Source organism: Schistocerca piceifrons, chromosome X (assembly GCF_021461385.2).
Source record: "Schistocerca piceifrons isolate TAMUIC-IGC-003096 chromosome X, iqSchPice1.1, whole genome shotgun sequence".
NCBI classification, from domain to species: Eukaryota; Metazoa; Arthropoda; class Insecta; order Orthoptera; family Acrididae; genus Schistocerca; species Schistocerca piceifrons.
Window position 1 is genome coordinate 532,530,480 of NC_060149.1, and position 23,146 is coordinate 532,553,625.

Here is a 23,146-nt window from a genome sequence, read left to right on the forward strand (position 1 = left end):
CGTTATACTCTGCATGCAAAATCGTATCTGGTACACTGTTTTATTATTTAAATCATTAAAAACAGTTTCATTGTTTTATTATTCAAATCATTAAAACATTTTAAACTGAGTTCAAGTTTTGATAAGTTTATGGGCCTGGAAATAACTGTAAAATTTAGGAAATATTTCAAGAAAATTACCGGATCTGGAAATATCGATTCATATATCGTCTCGTAGGCGTCGATCTTTCTGACGTTTTGGATTGTGGTTCTATCTTTAATTCTAGGCTGTGCGGTGATGTTTGCTTTGTTGTGGTTTGGTTTACGTGTGTGAGATGTGTGTTGTAAGTTGTGTGGTTGACAAAGTGAGGGACGGACGGCGAACAGTTAAACTTGTATGTAGTGATGTGAGCGTACACATAGCATTTATTTGCAAAACGTTTTAATGATCCGTCGTGTCCAGAGATTTTGTTTTCTGTCATTTTAATTCAAAATATAGTGTACAGTGCAAAGAAACAATGTATCGGCCGCTAGAATTGACTATAGGGCAAGTGCCTAAGCGTATTTTTTTTAAATTGTAAACATAGATCGAAGAAATGCTTGAAATGAGAAAATCTATGTGATTTCGTGTATATCTCGTCTTTTACAGACCTGTTACCAGCGATGTAGTGTTGGTAATACAGTACACAATTCTATTTTGTGACAGTTTCTGAGCGTGTGCCGTCGTTTTCTACATTATTAGAAACTTAATCACCCGGTTAAATGTTACACATTACAAATCACCCTCTTAAATATTGCACGTCACATCAGTATCTCATTTCTAGTCATTACTCTCAATGGTTATTGCTGGTTACTGAGAAAATAACTATCTGTAACTATCGTAAAATTCTGATTTTACAGGCTGTGTTTCGCTGCAACCATTGCTGTCTCATATCTAGCTTCACAGTTCCTAAAATCATTAATAGTCATGGATCAGCAAAGATTAGAACCGTCAGATCTTTATTTAACTTTAAGTGACAACTGGGTTACACGACTGATGTTAAACATTCTTGGGTATGCCACAGTGTTTGTCCCTGGATTTTTTATTTTTATGTATGTAAAGAGGAGCAAACATTTAGAACTAGAGGGTATGCCTGTTTATCAGAATATGCTATTGAAATGTATGTTACGTAGTGTATCACAGCGATAATCTTCCTTATATCCTTCTTTTTTTTGAAAACCAGGTAATAGTTGTGTAACGAGATTAGTGAAAGTGTGCTTTCTTGGGCCAGAACCATTACTAGGAGTAGATAACAAACAGAGTGGTCAGTCAGCATCGCATGCACCTCAGCCACCACGCACCATACTTCAAGAAACATTATTAATTGTTTTCTGCTTCATGGGACTTCAGACTACATATCTGACATGGGGAATTCTTCAAGAGAAGGTCATGACTCAGGTAATTTTCATTTATGTTCATAGTTATGCTTTCACCTATGTGGGCAGGGTAGCTGTCTTGATATTAACCAGCCGTAGCTTTGTGAGTATATTCAGCATGAGAGATCTATGTTGTATGAATATTTTGAGAAGCTACCATTGTTTCTAAAGCCTTTGTAGGTGTACAGAGATCATAGAGTGGTACCATTGTGTATCAGGTGTTTGTATAGAAGTAGCAAATAGATTATCCTGACTTCCCCATTTTGGAGGATCTGGATGTGGAAAGCTATTATGTTGTCATATGACCAATGATAAAACTAACTTGAAATAAGTGAAATACACAGCTGTAGATGATTTTATAAACTACTGGGTGGCTTCGTAAGTCTGGGTGATTACAGAAATACCATTGAAATAAGGATTTTCCATTTTAATACACTTGTTTAGGGTAGCCTACAGAATTTTTTTCTGTATTCTTTTCATTCAACTTTTTTCTAAATTTTGTAAGGCCTTGTCACATCAAGCTTATGTTTGACTAACATGTTTTTTATTCCTTCAGTACTGCCTTGCCAACTCTCAACCACACTGTTACCTTTCAATCTAACCTTTACCTTGGGGTAAGCTGCAGATCAGTCTGTCAACACAGCCTGCACATCCCTCATCATGTCCAATAGACATTCAAGTTTTTATATGTTTGAAGGAGTTAATAATGAGAAAATTCCGAGCTCAAAAATGTGTATTCTCGTGAAAGTGTTGTTAGTTCACTGGATTTTATTTTGGTAATGTTATGGTGCTAGTGGTGCTAGCTATTGGCCATTTGTGAAGATGCACATCTCTGCCAGTGCTTCATCAATCTGTCACCCTTGCATTGAGTTGTTAACTAATCTGAACAATACAGTGTAAGCCACCAACCACAAGAAAAGAAATACAGGCCCATAGTACAAACAAAATATAAAATCAACATTTACAACTGAAACATACAAACAGAAACAGCCCAGTCCATACTTAATGTATGTAATAGCTCTTCAAACAATGTACAGTTGGCTCATGTTGTTCACTAGACCTCAGAGGTTCTGTTCTTGTTCACAGGGATGATGTAAAGCTTCAGTAATAGTGTTCTACATGTGTTAAAGTTGATTTTCAGTCCTCCAAAGGGTAAATTGTGCAAAGTTAAGCTTGGTGTGTGACTATTGTAATATATTTGGTCGTAGTTGGGTAAGATGGTCTGTGGCGCAAGCCCGTGGCCAGCCTATTGGCCTGACTTTAGGTAGTTCCAAGGCACTGGGAAGGTGGTGGGCCCTTCATGCTGGCTAGCTTATAGCCACAAAAAAGATCCCTGGCACTCTATCAACAGCATGCTGCGAATGGGCAGTACTGAAAGAACTGGAATTTCCATGTCCCTATCCCAAATTGAACCCAGGATGTTCAGGGCCGAAGTCTAGTGTTACCCACAAGACCACCATGGCCACCGTAGCTGTGTAATTTGAATTAAATATAATGTCTCCATCATATGTACTTTTTGCAGTATAATTGCAATACTTGTGGTAGTGAATTGTAGAAATCGTGACAGTTAATGTCTACTACACAACTTAGGCACTAGAGGCACTGTTGTACCTCTATAGACTCCACTGCTGGCTGCCATTACAGCGTTAGTTATGATATTTTCCTGTTGTAATTGGTAAAGGATTATTTTGCTGATGGAAGTAGTCATCCTTGACAGTTGCTGCAAGCAGTGGTATCAGACAGGCTTACTGTTTGGGCTGTGAGTATTATTGTCGTAGACATGACATTTTTAATGAATTCAATAAATAAAACAGTATTATTGTTCAATTGTTACAGCAGTAGATAATTTCAAGTTGCGATTATGTATAAATATACAGTATATACACAAAAAATATTAGTTCATAAAACCTTAAATTACAATAAATTTCCAATGAAGTACAATATTTAAGCTAAAACAATTTGATTAAAGTGTCTTACATTAATGCTGTTGAAGAAATTATGGTGCAGTGTCCAAATGATTACCACTGTGTTGTCACATTTTCACATTCATAAAATTCATTAACTGAGTAATAATGATTAATTGATAAACAGCTGTACAGTATGTGATTAAATCAGTTGAATGGAGCTTCTATCCATTCTAGAGGCAGTTTGTTGAACATTTTCAACCCCCCACTCCATAGTTATTCGATGATTTAGATAGACTACAGTAAGGTATGCCAGTATGCCTATTATTTCTAGTGCCATTAGAGTGCAAATCCTGTCTAAACTGGAATTCTGATACTCTTTCTATACAAGAGAGCAGAGTAAATATACAAGTTTATTACAATGAAATGATAATTAAATCAAGACCCTATGCTGCCTACAGGCATTGACATATATCAAGGGGAACAGTTGAAAATGTGTGCCCTGAGCGGGACTAGAACCCGGGATCTCCTGCTTACATGGCAGACGCTCTATCCATCTGAGCCAGCGAGGGCACAGAGGATAGTGCGATATCCCTTGCACGCTCCCCATGAGGCCTACATTCCCAACTTCATGTCCACACACTACATTCGTACTGCCCCTGCCCATTACACCCATTACTCACGGCAGACAACCTTACCAAGTCCCATAAGAGTTCGGGCAATACATGTGCATCCGCACAGAAGGGGGTCAATGGCTGATTAGCCTTAACTATATTAAGATGGTATCTGTTCTTTCGGACATGTCTGATACAATCTTCATAAAGTTTATTACAGTTAATATTTTTAAGTGCACTGGGCAAGTTTTTCTGATATTTCGATAGTCCTAATAACTTTCTTTTGAAATACCAAAATATGCTGACCATGTGTGCTATTACCCCAAAATAAAAGTCCATAGGATATAATATTGTCAAAAACAGCAAAATATGTGGATCTTACATAAGCTAAAGTGATTTTTTTTTTTTTTAATTTCTTAGCAAATACACCACTCTAGACAACCTGGCACTAACATATATTCAGTGTGTGGATCTCAAGACAATTCACCAAGTGAGGTGGCGCAGTGGTTAGCACACTGTACTCGCATTCGGGAGGACGACGGTTCAATCCCACGTCCAGCCATCCTCATTTAGGTTTTCTGTGATTTCTGTAAATCACTCCAGGCAAATGCCAGGATGGTTCCTTTAACAGGGCATGGCCGACTTCCTTCCACGTCCTTCCCTAATCCGATAAGACCAATGACCACGCTGTTTCGTCTCTTTCCCCAAACAACCCAACCCCAACCTGACAAATTCTTATCAGTGGCAATACTAAAAAACTTAACACTGCCTAAACAGTCATTTACTGGTAGATCTCTTAAGCTAAATACAGTTTGTTGAGTTTTACTCTCACTGGGCGAAAATCCATTAGTTTGAAACCAGACTGACAGACCCTACTTGCAATTGAATGTTGTTAGTTACAAATTGAAGGGTATCAAAGTCTGATCTAACATTGAAAAAAGTGGTATCATCAGTGGAGAGACTAGCATGAGTGTTTATATAAAGTGGCAAATAATTTATCAGTAGATTAAATACTAAAGGTCCCAAACGCGAACCTTGTTATATACCACATATATTTCAGCTATCTGAGATCTCTCCTTCTCAAGACAGTTTGCTTGCAGTTATTAATAAATGATTCAGAAATGTCATCTACAGTATTGTTAATGATTTCATAGTAAACTATTTTTTTGATAAGTGAATCATGCTGTACACAGTCGAAGGACTTGCTAAGGTCGCAAAAAGTAGCCTGAACAAAGTTTCTCTTTTCATAAGCATGAAGCACCTTTTTAATCAAAGAGTCATTAACATAAACAATAGATTTGCACATTCTACAGCCAAAGTGTGCAGCAGAAAGAATATTATGGTCCAAATAATAACATAACTGGTAACAGACGACATATTCTAAAACTTTAGATAAAACAGTGTCAGAGATACTGGGCGATAACTAGAGGGGCAATTTCTCTCTCCCTTCTTATAAATGGGCACAGCTCTTGCTAATTTGAACCTCTGGAAATACACCTTCATTTAAACATTTATTAATACAATAACTAAGGGGAAATACGATACAACCATTTGTCTAGATAGATCATATGTATCTACACCATCAGAAGGCCTAAAATTTTTCTGGTGTTACTTCTTAGAACAAAAATTTGTCTTTCAGTGCACAGCTTACATTATGACATTTTATGATATCAAATACAGTTTCATGAGCCTATCAGTGCTTTCACAAATTTTGTTAACAGGCTGTATACAAAAGTTATTAAATTCAGTTGGTGATATAGCTACAGTCTCTTTTTGTTTGCTTTTTGCCACTGAATTCATTACACTACATGCTTCCTTGCACTTATTTTGAAATGACTCTGTATTAAACAAGTTATGTTGTTTTGTAGCCTCATTGACTGTATTTTTATAATACTTTCGTGCTCTTAAAGTACCTTAGCTCAGCCATATCTGTTTAATATAGTCCACAAAAATCTAAATACGTCAACACTGTGTTTTTCATATTGGCTAATTGAAAAGCATACCCCGTGTTCCTGTGTGAATGCTTATTTGTGTTACATGTGTTGAGATTGACTTTACATTTGTACTGAGGAAAGTTGGTCTCAAAACTATTTAAAAAAGCATGAAAAAATCTATTGAACATTATTGTCAAACAGATCTTTTCAGTCATGATTATTGAGTGAAACCATAAAATTAGAAATTTTTGTCATATATTATTGATCTTATGATTGCCAGTGTAGGCACTTTGAGCTCTTTAGACTATGTATTAGGCCTGCTTATTTCTACCCAAACTGAATCACAGTCTAAGAAAGCCAAAACGACTACATCAGAGCTCATTAAACTTCTACTAACATTTGTAAGTATATTCTCAACACAAGCAGTCTCTCTTGTGGGTTTACAGTCAGTAAAACCAAAATCAAATTGTCTTAACAGATTTTTAAAATCATTTACATTCATTTATGTCGCCACCAATCACTATACTATACTAGACTATACTTTCTCCACTGAGAACAGTGAAAAGAAATCAATAATTTCTCAAGGGTGGTTTTTAAATACTAGTGGTTTACCATTAGGTGACCCATAAAGTGATACAATAACAATCTTAAATGCTCAAAATATATACCTGACACTTCAACGTGCAACTCGGTACACAAAAAACCTAGATCTAATACACTACTACTGAGAACTTTATTAATATAAATTAACAAACCCAGTGAGTATGCTGCTCTCTGCTGAAACTATAAACTAACTGAAATCTTCTAATACAGGAAAAGAAATTTAATTTCCTTTACACCAGTTCTTGCTCAGACGTAATGAATCAAGCATATTCTCGTTTGCAAAATCATTTAAAACTACATGTTTTCCACTCATACCTTCAACACTGAGATAGTCTGTCTTAAATCAGAAAGCTGGTAAGTAAGTTGTATTACAAGGGCAATCATTATGCCTGCTATATTTCTCAGAACAGATTAGACCACATCATATGGTGAGAAACTGTGTACAAAATTCCTTATGCAAAATTGGTTCTGACCTTTAATATTTTCCCTGGCCATGTTCGTGGATCTAGTGCAGATATTTATGAAATCTTGCTTATTTTGAGCTGGTTTTACAATGTGAATCTGGGGAAACCACTTAGGTCCAGCCCTTCTTTGTTGCCTTTAAAAGAAGAACTTTCCTGGACATTTAGTGGAATCCAACCTATCAGTTTATGCTAAGCCTAACTTACCAGGTAGGTTTATGATTTCCTCGCCCACTTTTTACAGGCATTTACATGCTTATAGCTGAGTTTACAAAAATGGGTCAGCTGGTCAGCTGTGGCCTTATGGCAGGAACTCTGCCAGAATCTACTTGAAGTAATTTAGGAAAACCACAGAAAACCTAAATGAGGATGGTCAGATGAGGATTAGAGCCTCCGCCCTCCTGAAAACAAAGGCAGTATGTTAAAAACAGTTTAACCCCATTCAGTTTATCCTTAGTCTACACTACAATACTGCTTTTCATACAGCTTTTGTGCAGTGTCAAGCAATTCTTCAGTGCTAAGTGTTTGCGAATTGCTCCTTGCGAAATCTGCAAAGACCGAGACAGTGTGCAGCCAGGGTCGGAAGCTTCATAATGCAGATGTTTCCAGATGATTACACCTGCTTCAGTACCCAAATTATTGAAGCATAATTTCTCCAAAGTGTTTAAGATGTATTATAGATGTGTGTGCCTTAAAAGAACTCCAACCAAGGACATTTAACTGTTTCATTTGCATAAGTGTTTTTTGTCATTCCATGCCTCGCACATGTAATAGAATATACTGTGGATGTTACACAGATGGTGTTCGTAGTAATATTATTAGTATCGAGAAGTCATTGTTTTGTTACTATCAGTATTTAAGTTGTAAATTTGACGTAGATCTACATACCTTAATGACGGTGTCAGTATAGAAGCAGGGATTAGTGATCATGATCTCGCAAAATGTTGATGGTTACTAAAGTTAATTAATTTCATCAAGAAGGCTAGGAGAGTATTTATGCTAGAAAAAGCGGATGAGCAATTGTTAGCATCCTACCTAGACAAGGAGTGGACATTATTTAATTGCAATATGATAGATGCAGAGGAATTGTGGGCCAAGTTTCAACTGATAGTTAATTGTGCTCTGAACACATATGTGCCAAGTAAGTGGATTAAGGATGAAAAAGACTGTCCATGGTTTAATAATCAGATGCTGAAGAGACAGAGGTTGTTACACTTTCAGTTCAAAAAAGAATGCACAAATGTTGACAGATGAAAGACGATTAGAAATTCATGCATCTGTAGGAAGATCAATTGACAAAGCAAACAACAACTTCCACCATCCTACCTTAGTGAAAGATCTTGCTGAGAACCTGAGAAAATTATGGTCATATCTAAAATCACTAAGCAGGTTGAGGGCCTGTAATCATTCGTTGACCAATTTTGTGTGGCAACAGGAGACAGAAAAAGTAAAGCTGAAGTTTTAATTTGCATGTTTAAGAAACCATTCGTGCAGGATGATTGTACAACCATTGTGTGACTATTGCACAGACTCCTGCATGGAGGACATAGAAGGAGGCATCCGTGGCATAGAGAAGCAACTGAAGGAGTTGAAAACAAATAAGTCACCAGGTCCAGATGGAATCCCAATTAGTTTTATAGAGAGTACACTGTGGCATTGGCTCCTTACTTGACTTGCATTTATCACAAATCTCTCCCCCAGGACAAAGTCCTCAGTGACTGGAAAAAAGTGCAGGTGACACCTGAATATAATAAAGGTAAAAGAATGGACCTCCGTAATTATGAATCAATATTGTTAACGTGGGTTTGCTGCAGAATTCTTGAACATATTCTCAGTTAGAATATAGTAAAGTACCTTGCAGAAAAACTTCTCTCCACAGATTGACACGGATTTAGAAAGCATCACTCATCCAAAACTCAGCTGGCTCTTTTCTCACATGGTATTCTACAAACCGTGGATGGAGGACAACAGGCAGATTCCATATTCCTAGATTTTCGGAAAGCATTCAGTGTGTTGTCCTCAATGGTGAGTGTTCATCAGAAACAAGGGTATCGTCGAGACTGCCCCAGGGAAGTGTGATAGGAGCTCTGATATTCTCTGTATACATAAATAATCTGGCGGACTGGGTGAACATCAATTTATGGCTGTTTTGCTGAGGTCACTGTGTTATAAGAGGAAGTGTCATCCTTGAATGACTATAGGGGGATAAAGATAAGTTGGACAGAGTTTGTAGCTGGTGTGATGAATGGCAGCTTGCTATAAATGTAGAAAAATGTAAGTTAATGTGGATAAGTCGGGGAGGGGGGGGGGGAACCCTGTAACATTTGAATATGGCATTATTAATGTAATACTTGTCACAGTCACAACAATTAAATAGCTAGGCATAATGTTGCAAAGTGGTATGAAATGTGTGTTAGATTGTTAGCTGAGAAGACAAATGCTAGACTTTATTTTATTTGGAGAATTTTGGGAAAGTGTAGCTCATCTGTAAAGGTGTCAGATTGTAGAACAGTGGTGTGACCCATTCTTGAATATTGCTCGAGTGTTTGAATTCCAACCAGGTCAGATTAAAGGAAGACATAAAAGCAGTTCAGAAGCGTGCTGCTAGATTTGTTACTGGTAGGTTCAGTCAGCACACAGCTGTTAAGGGAATACCTTTGGAACTCAAATGGGAATCCCTGGAGGGAAGGTGAAGCTCTTTTCACAAGGAACTATTGCAGAAATTAAGGGAACCAACATTTGAGACTGAGTGCAGATCGATTCTACTGCTGCTGACATACATTTTGTGTTAGGATCGTGAAGTTGAGAGAAATTAGTGCTTGTATGGAGTCTTATAGATAGTAGTTTTTCCCTCACATTATTTGCGAGTGGAACCGCAAATGAAATGACTAGTAGTGGTATGTGGTACCCTCCGCCATGTCTCATACAGTGGCTTGCAGAGTATGTATGTAGGTGTAGATTTAGATCTATTAATAGGCACTTGAGACTTTCTCGCATTGGCAATGTTGAACAGGATACTATAAACACACAGTTGTACTGTGTAAATTGAAGATGGCGGGGGGGGGGGGGGGGTTGGAAAGGGAAGTAATTAATAATATCAGCTGCATCAGGACTTTTTGTGGAATCAGCAGCAACTCGAACGCAGTATTTCCTGTGTACTAGGCAGTTGCATTAATTGCTGCACCACCCAGACACAGTGTTTATCGCAAATGTGCAGACTGTCTAGGCACACTCCTGGTCGAATCACTTTCCCACCTAGCGCAACATATTGCAGTCCATGTCCAACTTGGTTGCCAATTTTAGTCAGCTTGCCACTGGAGGTTAAATGTAAATGTGAATCTGCATTGAAGATTGTGGACTCATTGCCTATTGAGGCAAATCAGTTATGTATGAATGTGTGTTGTCTATTCTTTCTGACATCTCCAAAACCACGAATACCATGCATTTATACACAGTTGACCAACAGTAAAACATATAAAGCAGCTATTTAAAACGACTGTGGTATAAGCAACTTTTGTCCAGAGCAGTTGCCTTCCTTCTAATACTCAGTTAAGTTTAGCAGGTTTAAGTGTGTATAGTTTTAATAATATAATGTGAGTGTATTGTTAAGTCAGTGTACTGGTTGAGTTTCTGCAGGTTGCATTCGTTTGTTAATATATAACTTAAATAAATCATCCTACATCCTGTAAGACCACCTCCTTGATGGGATCTGCCAAACGCTATGGACAACGTAAGTTTAAGGTGGAATTCTTGTATTCTGTGTTGCTTATGTGATACAAATTGAAACTTCATGCAAGACCAGGGCTTGAATCCAGAAATCTGCTTTTTTGGGCAGGGCAATTGTACTACCTCAGGCTGTCTCACAAGCGAATAAATGGGTTAAATTTGTTATATATTTTTGTGGAGTATGGGAGATTCCTGTGGCAAGTCAAATAGGGCCAGGGTTGGGCATCATTTGAATAACTTTCTACATAGATAACTATTTGAATAACAAGTCCGTTGAAAATAATTATTCACAAGATAGTATTCAATGCTATGAATACAAATAATTATTTGTTATTTATTATTCATAACTTCAACTAATGAGTAATGTAGTCTACCACTGAATTATCTGTGTTTACTTCTGAATTAGCACTCTCTCATGTATATCCAATGTTTGTTTCTGTGGCTTAGTGCAGCTTCTGTTTGATAAATAACTTATTACTGTTATTTATAGAACTGTGGATCATTGGATAAGAACCAGACTAGAAATCAAAAGGACTGAAGTCCAATCTCCTATTATTCAGTGATTTTTTTTTTCTTTCACTTATTGGTGCTTTCATTTATGGCAATGATTTGTTAAAGCCTACTTTATACTAAAGTGAATGGAAGCGAACACAAGTGAACAAGCATTCCCAGATAAATTGCCAGTATTAATTCACCACTGTTCATTGGAACAGGTGTTTACACAAGAGGAAACAGAAGAGAACACGAGATAACAAGCATAGTCTATAACTGGTGGATTATTGTTTCTTGATGCTGATAGTCCACACACAAGATGCAACACCATACAGTTAGTCATGATACAAAACTTTGATGTTCAGAGACAATTATTTTGCATGGGGAGCAAACCAGTTTTGACATCATAAGCAAAATGGTGTAGGAAATGAAAATTTGTGGTGTCTGAATTTGTACATAAATGTGAAATGCTTGGCGGTAGTGCACTTAACACTAAATTGTAGCTTTGGTTTAAACCAGACTTCACATGAAAAATGCCTACTTGCGCTTTAGTTCGTAGTCCATGCTGAACATCTGGCCCACCTGTAAATCAGTTTAAAAGTCAGAGTTATACAAAAACATACTACGTTCAATAGGACCATGCCTAGACACTGTGGAGTTCAAACTGATTTTTGAGTTCAGCATGAGTAAACTTACTGTACAGTGTAACAGATGAGCCATAAAAATGCTTCACAAGTTCACAAGCAATTGGCCTCAGCAGTTACACACTACCAACATGACCCGTTTCAACTGACTCTGCACTTGCAAATACTTCCTCCCCTTCCTTGCTGTGTCAACAGTTGGAAGATGTGCTAATGGTAACAGACATGGATCACATTAATATAATTATGCAGTTCCCTTGTGTTTGTAGTGAACAAGATGCATAAATGAAGTAAGGACTCATTGAATGGTAATAGACAACCTTCAGCAACTTACATGAAGGTAGTTCACTTGAAAATGGATCACCATTGTCACAGACCTTAATTGACTGTAAATTTTTCAGTCTTAATACTGAAAGTTCAAACTGAAAATGTATTGTGGTTATGTATTTAATGGATAATATTTTTTCTTCATTTGTTATTTGTCATTCGAATCAATTTTGCTCAACTAGGAGTGGGGTGTGCTCGGCTAGCATATGTGATAACCCACAAAAGATAATTATCTGGGTTCAAGACTTGATCCAATACTTCACTTGAACTTGATGCATAACTCATGAACAGCTTAACATGTGAATGAATTCATCTGTAAATGACAGTTCTTATATTGTGGTGATCACAGAATGCCTCTCAGCTGTTTTTAAAGTGTGAATTCTGCCAAGATGGCCATTTGTTTGCGTTTGGTCTGTTATGTAATGCTAAAAGTACAATGAGAATCTGAAAATGACTGAGACATTTGTGGGGTCAAGTCTTACTGCAATTGGTTGAAAAACCCTTTTTATATATATTTAATGATTTGCTGGTACATTTAAAACTATGTATGCTTTTCATAGTAGGCCATGGCATTACTTGAACTGCTATTGAATGTAACTCACAAAGTCACAGTTCACATATAAAAATTATGTGACATATAGCCTGTATGTGATATGTTTCACTATGAGCAGAACAATGCATACTTCAGGGATATTCCATCCAGTTCATGTTCTGTTGTATTTGTCGGAGGGTATCCGCATTTTTAAAATATTTTTTTCCAGGATTACTGTGAGGGTGTACATTTTCCCAAAATTGCAGCACAGTAAAATGGTGTATTTATATCTGTTGCTCATGTCCTTATGTGCAGAATAACAATATTGTTCACAGTTTCCCCTTCCCCAGTAATATACAACTCACAAAGTGTAGTGACTAAACGAAGTTTTTAATTTTGCGCAGGCCAGCTGCAGCATCCAAATTACTGTTGATATTTTAACGACTTACCTACTGAAGATTCAAATATGTATTTCATCAATTGAAGACACATGATGGCCTGAAACACATATTAACATAAATAAAAATACATAAAAAAGTGGCTGGTCACTATATTTCTTAAAATAAAATGATATTGTTCATAACAGTGTCTGTGTTGGGAATGTTGTCTTCACCTATATGAATGTTACCTCCATCTTCATAAATTTTTGTTCCCACTCTTATCATACCACCATGCCAGAGTATTTGACTGTGCATTGTTCAGTATCTTGGTGGTATTTTATGTAAGGATGGTTAGAAATGGGGTTTGCTTATTGGCATTGAATATTATGGGTGTTGTGTAGCATATATTTTATCAGTCATTTTACAATATTTTATTCTGCAGAGCTAGTACCAAATTTTTTATTCTTCTTGGTGTTTTATTTTCTTGTTGTTTGTATGTTTAAAATTTTCCAGGAATATGAAGCCAGTGATGGTACCAAAGGACATTTTACTGACTCCCAGTTTCTGGTATTTGTCAACCGGATACTAGCATTCCTTTTGTCAGGCACATATATACTTACAACAAATCAAACACGCCATGCAGCTCCAATGTACAAATATGTATACTGCTCATTTTCTAATATAATGAGTTCTTGGTGCCAATATGAAGCCCTCAAATATGTCAGCTTCCCTACTCAGGTATGTACTGTTGATAAATGAAACAGACAGCTCATGCACTAGAATAGAATAATTTTTTAAATGACGTGTCATATACAATCATTTGATTGAAATACTGGTGATTTATCAGTGAATATAGTTCTGTGCCTACACAGGTATATGTAGGAAGTACATATACATGTGTTAAAGGAAAACATGATTGCGCCCCCCCCCCCTCTCTCTCTCTCTCTCTCTCTCTCTCTCTCTCTCTCTCTCTCTCTCTCTCACTCACTCACTCACTCACTCACTCTCACCTCTCTCTCTCTCTCCTCTCTCTCTCTCTCTCTCTCTCTCTCTCTCCCTCTCCCTCTCCCTCTCCCTCTCCCTCCCCCCCCCCTCCCTCCCTCCCTCCCTCCCTCCCCCCATGCAATATAACAATTGTCAATATCTGCTGCTTCACCTCCTTGTTTGTAAAACCTTCCGCACTGTAATTACAGCTACTTTTTAATTACTTTGCTGACTTCTCTTGTTTTTAGTTTGTAGTCCTTGTACTTGGACCATATGTTATTGCTAAGATTCGATGCCTTGTGATAGATGGGGTATTTTCAAACCAGAAAAGTCTGTGACAAGCCTATGCATAGTCTGATCTAAGCTCCGAATCATAAACATGTGTAAAAGAAATTCCTTTGAAAAAACGATCATTTTTTATTTCAAAGAGAAGTATTTCATATATAAACATAAAAGCAACTGTCATGAAGTGAAGGCTTTTGAATAATGGTTTCAATGATTGCCTGTTGTTTGTTTCCATCACAGCTCTGATGATTTTTGTAGATTAAACATTCAAGATATTTGCATTTTCATCATCCCAATAAATTATATCATATCTGAGAGCCGATATAAAATATGAATGATAAACATTTTTTCTTAACAGGTAAGTCAGTTACATTGTTTAGAACTCTCATTTCGTAAACAAAACAGTTTAATAGCCCTCCTATGCAATCTGTGTAATCATTCCATGGCAATCCGTGTTATCATTCCATGGCAAGTTTTTGTTTATAGTAACTCCAAGAAATTTTAATAATCTCCAGTGATCAGTTCCTTGCCATCACAATTTAGCTGTGATACATATTCAGCAATTTGTTTTGTCCTGAAATGTACAATTTGTATTTTTTATAAGGTTCAGTTTCATAGCATCATTATTTATCCAAATTTCAAGTTCTTGATGAGCTTATTGTATAGTATTCTGTGCTAGCTCAAAACTGTTTTATAGCAAACATTTGCTCTTGCGTTGTGTGTATGCAGAATTAGTTGTGAGGTTATCTTGCATGGCATGTCATTTATGTGATACAGGAGCAGTAATGGGCCTAGTGTGGATCCCTGTGATATGCCTGCTTGTGTCTCCTGCCAGCTGGAACACACTGTCTCATCTTTTTGTTGTGTAACCATCCTCTGTTATCTGTTTTTTAGATAGGATGAGGACAAGCTTTGAAGACTTTTCGTGGGAACCATAAGCAGTCATATTGTGAAGCACCTTATGGTTTACCTTATCACTAGAGATACTGGATACACACAGCTTGTTATAAAGACATTTGCTTATTTTAGTTCATTAACAGTGTGCACAGTACTTTGTCCTTTCATGAATCCTTGTTGATTATTGAGAATCAGTGTTACAGATTTTGTTATATTTTTCTGATTGATGACATATTGTTCACTATCATATTTTAGAAGAAAATTCTCAATATTAATACTAGGCAGAAATTTCGTATCTCATTTTGTCTGCCCCTTTTGTGGATGGGTGGAACTTCTTCCTAATTAAACCTGTCAGGAAAGTAGCTGTTGTCAAATGATAGATTTATTATGTGACAGAGTTGGGACTAAATATGACGTGCTGTTTTTATTGTAATCTCATCCCAGTTCACAAATTTAGGACTTTTTGAGGATGATATAATGCTAGCCACTTCATGACAGCCATTCATAGGTAAATTTAAATTCTCCATATCTGTGTTGCCTTATGTTTACTTTATGAGAGGAGGAGAGAAGTCATCCCTTTATATTTGAAGTTATAAAGTATCTGTTGAATTGTTCTCAGATACATTGAGTTTGCAGCAGTTCCCCCATAAATTTCTAATGTAGGGTTAAAATGAGTAGTTTTATTAACTACTCCTTCAGTCTTGACAATCTGCCATGCAGCTTTTGATTCCTTTATGTGGTTTGACATATTGTATTGTTTGCAATTAGTTTTGGTTGTTCAACAACTTTGTCCAATATTGTTTATGGCTGTTTACATACACGAGAAATTCAGCATCATGGTTATTTTTTGCGTCAATGTGCAGTTTCCTCTTTCTAATGCTAAAGATGTCAATGCCTTCAGTTATCCACATATTTCTTACTGGATTTGCCACATACTGTTATGAAGGGGAAACCTGCATTGAATATGCTTGTGAATTCTGATACAAAATCACTCTATTTAGTGGTTACTGAAAACTAATTTTCAGTTTAGAGACAAATATATTCACATTTTGCTGGCTGAGGTTCCTAACTCTTTTTGCTGTATAGGTTGTACCTTAATTGAACAATGAGGCAAAAAGGGCTGATTCGTTGGACCTCCTTAAATCTAAAATGGCACCATAATTCATACTGCTTACAATATTGTCTGTACATGATACAGTCTCTCCTGTTACTTCAGTATATTTTCTGAAACTTAGTAGTAGGCCATTGGTAGATACCAAGTCCTTCAGACAAGTGGCAATGTCATCAGCTCTCATATCTATGTTGAAGTCAGCTCAAATAATGACTTTTTGATACAACTTTTTTGTGCAACATATTCAACAAATTTTCAAATATGTTGAGCAATGCAATACCAGGGATATGGTGTATGTATGCTAACACAGGATGTATATGCCCCGGGAAATCTGGGAAGAACTCAGGAATTTTCTCATCCAGGAGAAAACCGGGAAAAACACAGGAAGTTATTAGAATTCCAGCATTTTGTTGTTGTTTTAGTTTTCAGTTAAAGTTTTGTGATTTTGACTGATAATAACTGATAATCTAATAAAGAATTTTGCTTTGGCTCACTACAGCAAAATAATATGTAGCAATAAAACAAATGAGAGAAAAACACAGAAATAAAACTTAAGTTGCAAAGAAAATGCTCCATTTATGACAACAAAATACAGTGCGCTCATAAACGTCTGCTGACAGCAAAACATGCCAAAGGCTTTAGGACAAAGACTATGCAATACTTTGTAACAACAAGTTGCTTTCAAGTAGCATGATGTCACAACTGTCTACATTTCTAATAAGTCACAGGAAAATATTGTGAATGGTGATTTGAGAAGCGTTACTTTCAAAGTAAATTTCCTTTTGCGCAAGTTGAATTATGTTAAATGTGAGAATGTGTGATGACTTCCTTAAACCGTGGAGCATTTACTCTCATTCAAAACTTAACACTTTGAAGAACAGCCACTTAGCAAAATTTCGGACCCAGAAGACCAGACATTTATGTCATTATTTAAAATTTTACTGGCACATTTGTGTTTGATATATCTTAAAGGATAACACATGCAAAAAAAGATTTATATTATATGTGAAAACTTAGCTTTTTTTTGTAGCTAGACTCTATGTACATAAACTTATAAAGAAACAGTGATGTTGCTATATGCTGACATCATCATATGTCCTATGCTCTGAATATCAGCTGTCTTCGCTGGTGAGATCACGTGACGTGAGCTGTGATTGAATGACAAAAACGCATTGACATCTCGATTTCATTGCTTTGGAAACTAATGTGCTTTGCTGGGTGGACTTCATATTTATACTTTGGTAATATCAAAAATGCAGTGTACATGTTTTTGTGCATCAAAGATCTTCCCAAAACATGTCCTTTTTTGTGGTGGGTTTCATTTCCTAAAGTGCTGGGATGTGCTGCACCAGTGTATAAAACACTTACTATTCAAAGGATTGAGAAATATCCTAGTTCTGAGGGAAAGTATGCTGTCAGTTGGAATGGAAAAAGTGTGTTTCACCTGGGAAAAAGTGTCGTCTTAACTAGAATATCCATAAAAAACCGTGGAACTTTTTTTTCCTTGTCCGCGTGTACACCCTGTAATATACCATCACCATCATCATCATCATCATCATCATCATCATCATCTTTTTCTGCCTTTCAAGGATTAGGCTGTTGCCTGTTCCAAACTGTCAAACAAAATCATTCCCTTCTTTTTCTAGCTCTTCCAATATCTCTCTTTCCCATTCGGCTTGTAGTTCAGGATCTTCAAAGGAATTCTGTAACCTGGCATTCACATGAGGTGTTGTTTCCAATCTTCGCAATATTTTTGAATTTTTTCATTCATGCTGTAAATATTCAATTCTGTTTTAATATCTTCATTTATAATCATATATTTTCTTGTGCGTCTTTCTTAGGAACCTCGTCTCTGCTGTCTGAATTTTATTTTCTTGTTATTTTAAAAAATGGTAACCCAGCTTTCATTTCTGTAGGCTAACACTGGAACTGCCTTTACTTTATAGAACTTCATGATGGTTTCTATTTATACATTATGGTACAATGTTCTGCTAATGGTACCACAGACAGCTTGGAATTTGTATATTTCATTTTCAGTGTCAGGGTCCAAATCAAAACTTCCAGCACAGCCTAAATAAGAGATTTGAGACACTTGTTGTAAAACTGAACTATCCTAAACAATTTTTGATCGACTGGATATTTTCCTCTGAATGCTATTATTTTTATTTTGTTACTAGAGATTTTGAAGTTGTGCTTCTTGCAAATTTTGTTTAGTTGGTATACTGATCTTTGCAGGTCTTCTTTATTCATTTGAATAATAGCAATGGCACCAGTAAACAAAAGTACATTCAGGTATTCCTCATTCATTATCTTAATTCCTTTGTTTACTTTACATTTCCATATGCAAAGAATGAAATCAGTGTAAATATTAAAAAGGGTAGCTGATAGTCCACATCCTTGTCTAATGCCTAGGTTAATAATTATTTCTTCTAATTGATTCCTACCTGTGTTTCGCAGAGACTTTTCACTACCTCTTTTAGGTGATAGGAATATCCACATTCAGATATAATGTTCCATAGACTATCACAGCTCACACAGTTAAACGCCTTCTTAAGGTGTATAAAGGCCATATGGGTTTCTATATTAAATTCTCTGTGTTTTTCTATGATGTTTTTAACTTCAAATGCATTGTCTGCGCATGAACAACCTGATCTAAACCCATTATGTTCCTCAGAAATAATAGCTTCTGTAATATTCTTCATGCAGTTATAGATGATCTTTGAGTATAGTTTGTAGCCATTGTTTAGGAAACTTGTGCCATGATAGTTTTTACAGTCATTACGTTTCCCTTTTTTGAAAAGAGAGAGTACTTCTGGTGTATACTAAGGGTCTGGGATATTGCAGTTAGACCAACATTTATTTATTAATTGTAAAAGTCTTTTATCTATTGGTAACCTTCCATATTTAATTAGCTCTGTGTTTATTCCATCTGTTCCACTAGCTTTTCTGTTTTTCATGCTTTGAAAGCCTGTTGTAGTTTGTCCATAGTGATTGGATCAACTGTGTCATTGTATGTACTTTCTCTAGTATCATCTTCGGCCTTCTGTGTATACCACAAATCTGTGTAATGATTTATGTATTGTTCATTGGGTATAATGTCCAGTGATACAGTGTCTGTCTTCCTTGTTGAGAGCTTTCATGACCTTGTATGCACATTGCTGTCTGCCATGTACGTCGTGTTCTAAGACGCTTGTGAATGAGTCCCTCGACTCATGGTGTGCAGCTGATGCTCATTACAACATTCAAGAAAACACAACATTTGGCATTTACATGTGTGGCCGGTACTGTAGCAAAATGGAGACTTAATGGCTACTAGGTTTTGATATGTTGCTTGAGGCAAAAACCACTAGGTACCAGTAGCACCTGGCTATATAACTTATATAAAGTCTACATGTTCTAATAAGGTTTTAAGGAACAAGATGTGAAGGTATTTAAAGTTAGATCATTGAAATCTACATCTACATGGATACTCTGCAAATCACATTTAAGTGTCTGGCAGAGGGTTCATTGAACCATCTTCACAATTCTCTATTATTCCAATCTCGTGTAGTGCTCAGAAAGAATGAACACCTGTATCTTTCCGTATGAGCTCTGATTTCCCCCTATTTTATCGTGGTGATGGTTCCCCCCTATGCAGGTCGGTGTCAACAAAATATTTTTGCATTCGGAGGAGAAAGTTGGTGATCGGAATTTCATGAGAAGATTCCATCACAACGAAAAACGCCTTGCATTTAATGATGTCCAGCCCAGATCCTGTATCATTTCTGTGACACTTGCTCCCATATTTTGCGATTATACAAAACTTGCTGCCTTTCTTTGAACTTTTTCGATGTACTCCGTCAGTCCTATCTGGTAAGGATCCCACACTGCACAATAGTATTCTAAAAGAGGACGGACAAGAGTAGTGTAGGCAGTCTCTTTAGAAGATCTGTTGCATCTTTAAGTGTTCTGCCAATAAAACCCAATCTTTGGTTAGCCTTCCCCACAACATTTTTTGTGTGTTCCTTCCAATTAAGTTGTTCGTAATTGTAATACCTAGGTATTTAGTTGCCTTCACGGCTTTTAGATTAGACTGATTTATCGTGTAACCAAAGTTTAATGAGTTTCTTTTAGCACTCATATGGATGACCTCACACTTTTCGTTATTCAGGGTCAACTGCCACTTTTTCCAAATTGTTTATGTAGATAAGGAACAGCAAAGGGCCTATAACACAACCTTGGGGAACCCCAGAAATCACTTCTGTTTTACACAATGACTTTCTGTCAGTTACTATGAACTGTGACCTCTCTGACAGGGAATCACAAATCCAGTCACATAACTGAGATGATATTCCATAAGCATGCAATTTCAATACGAGCTGCTTGTGTGCTAAAGTGTCTAAAGCCTTCCGGAAATCCAGAAATACGGAATCGATCTGAAATCCCTTGTCAATAGCACTCAGCACTTCATGTGAATAAAGAGCTAGTTGTGTTTCACAGGAACAATGTTTGCTATACCCATGTTGACTGTGTGTCAATAGACAGTTTCCTACGAGGTAATTCATAATGTTTGAACACAATATATGTTCTAAAATCCTGCTACATATCGACATTAACGATATGGGCCAGTAATTCGGTGGATTACTCCAACTACCTTTCTTAAATATTGGTGTGACCTGTGCAACTTTCCAGTCTTTGGGTACGGATCTTTCGTCGAGCGAACGGTTGTATATGATTTTTAAGTATGGAGCTAATGCATCAGCATACTCCGAAAGGAACCTAATTGGTATACAGTCTAGACCAGGATACTTGCTTTTATTAAGTGATTTAAGTTGCTTCACTACTCTGAGGATATTTACTTTTACATTACTCATTTTGGCAGCTGTTCTTGATTCAAATTCTGGAATATTTATTTTGTCTTCTTTTGTGAAGGCATTTCGGAAGACTGTGTTTAGTAACTCTGCTTTGGCAGCACTGTCTTCGATAGTATCTCCATTTCTATCGCACACAGAAGGCATTGATTGTTTCTTGCTGCTAACAGACTTCACATACAACCAGAATCTCTTTGGATTTTCTGCCATGTTTCAACACAACGTTTCCTTGTGGAAACTGTTATAGGCATCTCGCATTGAAGTCCACGCTAAATTTCGAGCTTCTGTAGAAGAACACCAATCTTGGGGATTTTGCTTCTGTTTAAATTTGGCATGTTTGTTTCGTTGTTTCTGCAACAGTGTTCTAACCCATTTTGTGTACCAAGGAGGATCAGCTGTGTCGTTTGTTAATTTATTTGTTATAAATCTCTCAATTGCTGCCAATACTATTTCTTTGAATTTAAGCCACATCTGGTCTACACTTGTATTATTGATTTGGAATGAATGGAGATTGTCTCTCGGGAAGGCGTCAATTGAATTTTTATCTGCTGTTTTGAATAGGTATATTTTTTGCTTATGATTTGGGGATTACAATATTCAATCTCACTACAACAACCCTGTGTTCCCTAATTCCTGAATCGGTTTTGATGCTCATTATTAACTCAGGATTATTTGTTGCTAAGAGATGAAGTGTGCTTTCACAACCGTTTACTATTTGCGTGGGCTCATGAACTAACTGCTCGAAATAATTTTCAGAGAATGCATTTAGCACAATTTCGGAGGATATTTTATGCATACCTCCGGAATTAAACATGTACAGGGTGATTCAAAAAGAATACCACAACTTTAAAAATGTGTATTTAATGAAAGAAACATAATATAACCTTCTGTTATACATCATTACAAAGATATTTAAAAAGGTTTTTTTTCACTCAAAAACAAGTTCAGAGATGTTCAATATGGCCCCCTCCAGACACACAAGCAATATCAACCCGATACTCCAACTCGTTCCACACTCTCTGTAGCATATCAGGTGTAACAGTTTGGATAGCTACTGTTATTTCTCGTTTCAAATAATCAATGGTGGCTGGGAGAGGTGGCCGAAACACCATATCCTTAACATACCCCCATAAGAAAAAATCGCAGGGGGTAAGATCAGGGCTTCTTGGAGGCCAGTGATGAAGTGCTCTGCCACGGGCTGCCTGGCAGCTGATCCATCGCCTCGGGTAGTTGACGTTCAGGTATTTACGGACAGATAAGTGCCAATGTGGTGGCGCTCCATCCTGCTGAAACATGAATTGTTGTGCTTCTTGTTCGAGCTGAGGGAACAGCCAATTCTCTAACATCTCCAGATACTGTAGTCCAGTTACAGTAGCACCTTCGAAGAAAAAGGGACCAAAAACTTTATTGGCTGAAATGGCACAGAAAACGTTCACCTTAGGCGAGTCACGTTCATACTGAGTTGTTGCCCGCGGATTCTCAGTGCACGCTGAACAACTGTCGTCGATTCACTTCTGCCGTACTCAATAACACAAAAAGCTTTCTGTTGAGCGGTCGCCATCTTAGCATCAACTGACGCTGACGCCTAGTCAACAGCGCCTCAAGCGAACAAATGTACAACTAAATGAAACTTTATAGCTCCCTTAATTTGCCGACAGATAGTGCTTAGCTCTGCCTTTTGTCGTTGCAGAGTTTTAAATTCCTAAAGTTGTGGTATTCTTTTTGAATCACCCTGTATTTCTGCCAACATATTGAGGGTAAATTAAAGTCACCACCAACTATTATCGTATGAGTCGGGTACGTGTTTGAAATCAAACTCAAGTTTTCTTTGAACCTTTCAGCAACTGTATGATCCGAATTGGGAGGTTGGTAAAAGGATCCAATTATTATTTTATTCTGGTTGCCGACAATGACCTTTGTCCATACTAACTCACAGGAAGTATCTACTTCAATTTCGCGACAAGTTAAACTACTTCTGACAGCAACAAACACGCCACCGCCAACCGTGTTT

The 23,146-nt window shown here is 36.9% G+C and overlaps 1 protein-coding gene across 1 annotated transcript in view; it reads left to right on the forward strand.

Moving 5' to 3' along the window:
- Positions 1-284: 284 nt before the first annotated feature.
- The window catches only part of LOC124721714 (adenosine 3'-phospho 5'-phosphosulfate transporter 1), a 98,027-nt gene continuing 75,165 nt past the window's right edge, over positions 285-23,146 (forward strand). Inside the window, exons 1-4 of the mRNA XM_047246802.1 lie at positions 285-525; positions 879-1,105; positions 1,202-1,416; positions 13,522-13,746. Coding sequence (XP_047102758.1) covers positions 497-525; positions 879-1,105; positions 1,202-1,416; positions 13,522-13,746 — 696 coding nt within the window. The 5' untranslated portion in view covers positions 285-496. The remainder of the gene's footprint in view (positions 526-878; positions 1,106-1,201; positions 1,417-13,521; positions 13,747-23,146) is intronic.